The sequence below is a fragment of the Papilio polytes genome, unplaced genomic scaffold, assembly GCF_000836215.1.
Source record: "Papilio polytes unplaced genomic scaffold, Ppol_1.0 DF821191.1, whole genome shotgun sequence".
Classification (NCBI taxonomy): domain Eukaryota; kingdom Metazoa; phylum Arthropoda; class Insecta; order Lepidoptera; family Papilionidae; genus Papilio; species Papilio polytes.
In genome coordinates this window covers 7409-8811 of record NW_013528013.1, presented here as the reverse complement: position 1 = coordinate 8811, position 1403 = coordinate 7409, and the positions used below count along the sequence as shown (strand labels likewise).

At 38.7% G+C, this 1403-nt stretch overlaps 1 protein-coding gene across 1 annotated transcript; it reads left to right on the top strand.

Moving 5' to 3' along the window:
* Positions 1-250: 250 nt before the first annotated feature.
* On the top strand, positions 251-1402 carry LOC106109538 (double-strand break repair protein MRE11A; the record flags this gene model as incomplete). The annotated part of the gene is made up of 1 exon (XM_013291073.1): positions 251-1402. A coding segment is annotated over exon 1 (969 nt), but the record flags the coding sequence as incomplete, so codon positions are not given.
* Between the last annotated feature and the right edge of the window lies 1 nt (position 1403).

Sequence of the window (1403 nt, the reverse complement as noted above, 5' to 3'; positions counted from 1 at the left end):
TACATCCATGATTACATTACATTGTTTTTTTATGTTTTTTTTTTAAATTTATTTATGGACAACTTACAGCTAACTGAAAGCCAATTACAAGTGATCATTACATCATTACATTGTCAATTAGTCTACAAACGAAAGGAATGATATCTGGCAACTCTAAGTCACTGTTAGAAAGGGAAAAAGTGGACACTTGTAGTCCTCTCACTCGTTTCAATTTTATTTTACGTGCAACAAAACTCTTACGCCCTTAGCATAAGGTTATATTTTCTTTATTTATTTTAACTGCAAGATGTACTGATAGAGCACACTTCTGTCATATTATTACCTCCATGGTGATAATCTTTTGCTTATGTTTTTGACTTTTCTCATCTTGTCGGTTGTTTTGTTTGTTCTATAGCTAGTTTGAATGCTGAAATCAGATATATATTAAATTAAAATGGTGCAAAATGAATCAGAAAGTTGGACAAGTGATGGCACAATAAGGATTTTGATCGCCTCAGATATTCATTTGGGTTATTTGGAAAACGATGCGGAGCGCGGCGAGGATAGCTTCATCGCTTTCGAAGAAGTTTTATCCCTGGCTGTCCAATACGACGTCGATCTCGTGTTGCTCGGCGGTGATCTGTTTGACCAGGCGAAGCCCTCTCCCAGCTGTATGTTCAAGTGCACTCAGATCATCCGCAAGTACTGTTTCGGAGACAAACCGATTAGTGTAGAGTTGCTATCCGATCAGTTACAAAATTTTTCAAGAGTTGTAAACTACGAAGATCCAAATTTGAATATTTCATACCCCATATTATCAATTCATGGAAACCACGACGATCCTGTTGGACAAGGCAGCATTAGTTCTCTTGATATACTTTCTATAACGGGACTGGTAAACTATTTTGGCAAATGGAGCGATTACACGCAAGTTCGAGTATCTCCAGTGCTCATGCAGAAGGGAGAGACCAAATTGTCATTGTATGGCCTAAGTCACCTCAAAGACCAACGACTCTCTCGCTTATTTGGGGAAAAAAAAGTTGAAATGGACCTGTTACAAGACAATAATGATTGGTTTAACATTCTGGTGCTTCATCAAAATAGAGCTGATAGAGGTCATGGAAATTACATTCCAGAAAGTGTACTGCCTACATTTTTAGACCTTGTCATATGGGGTCACGAGCATGATAGCCAAGTGTTTGCTATGAAAAATATGAAGAGAGAGAATGAAGGTTTCTGTGTGATCCAGCCGGGCAGCACGGTGGTCACATCGCTGGCTGCGGGGGAGGCTCTGCCTAAGCATTGCGCTCTGCTGCAATTACACAAGAAAGACTATATTGTAACGCCTCTGCCATTAAAGACTGTAAGGCCTTTTATTTTTAAAACAATAGTTCTATCAGAAGAAAATTTAGGTAACAAAACGG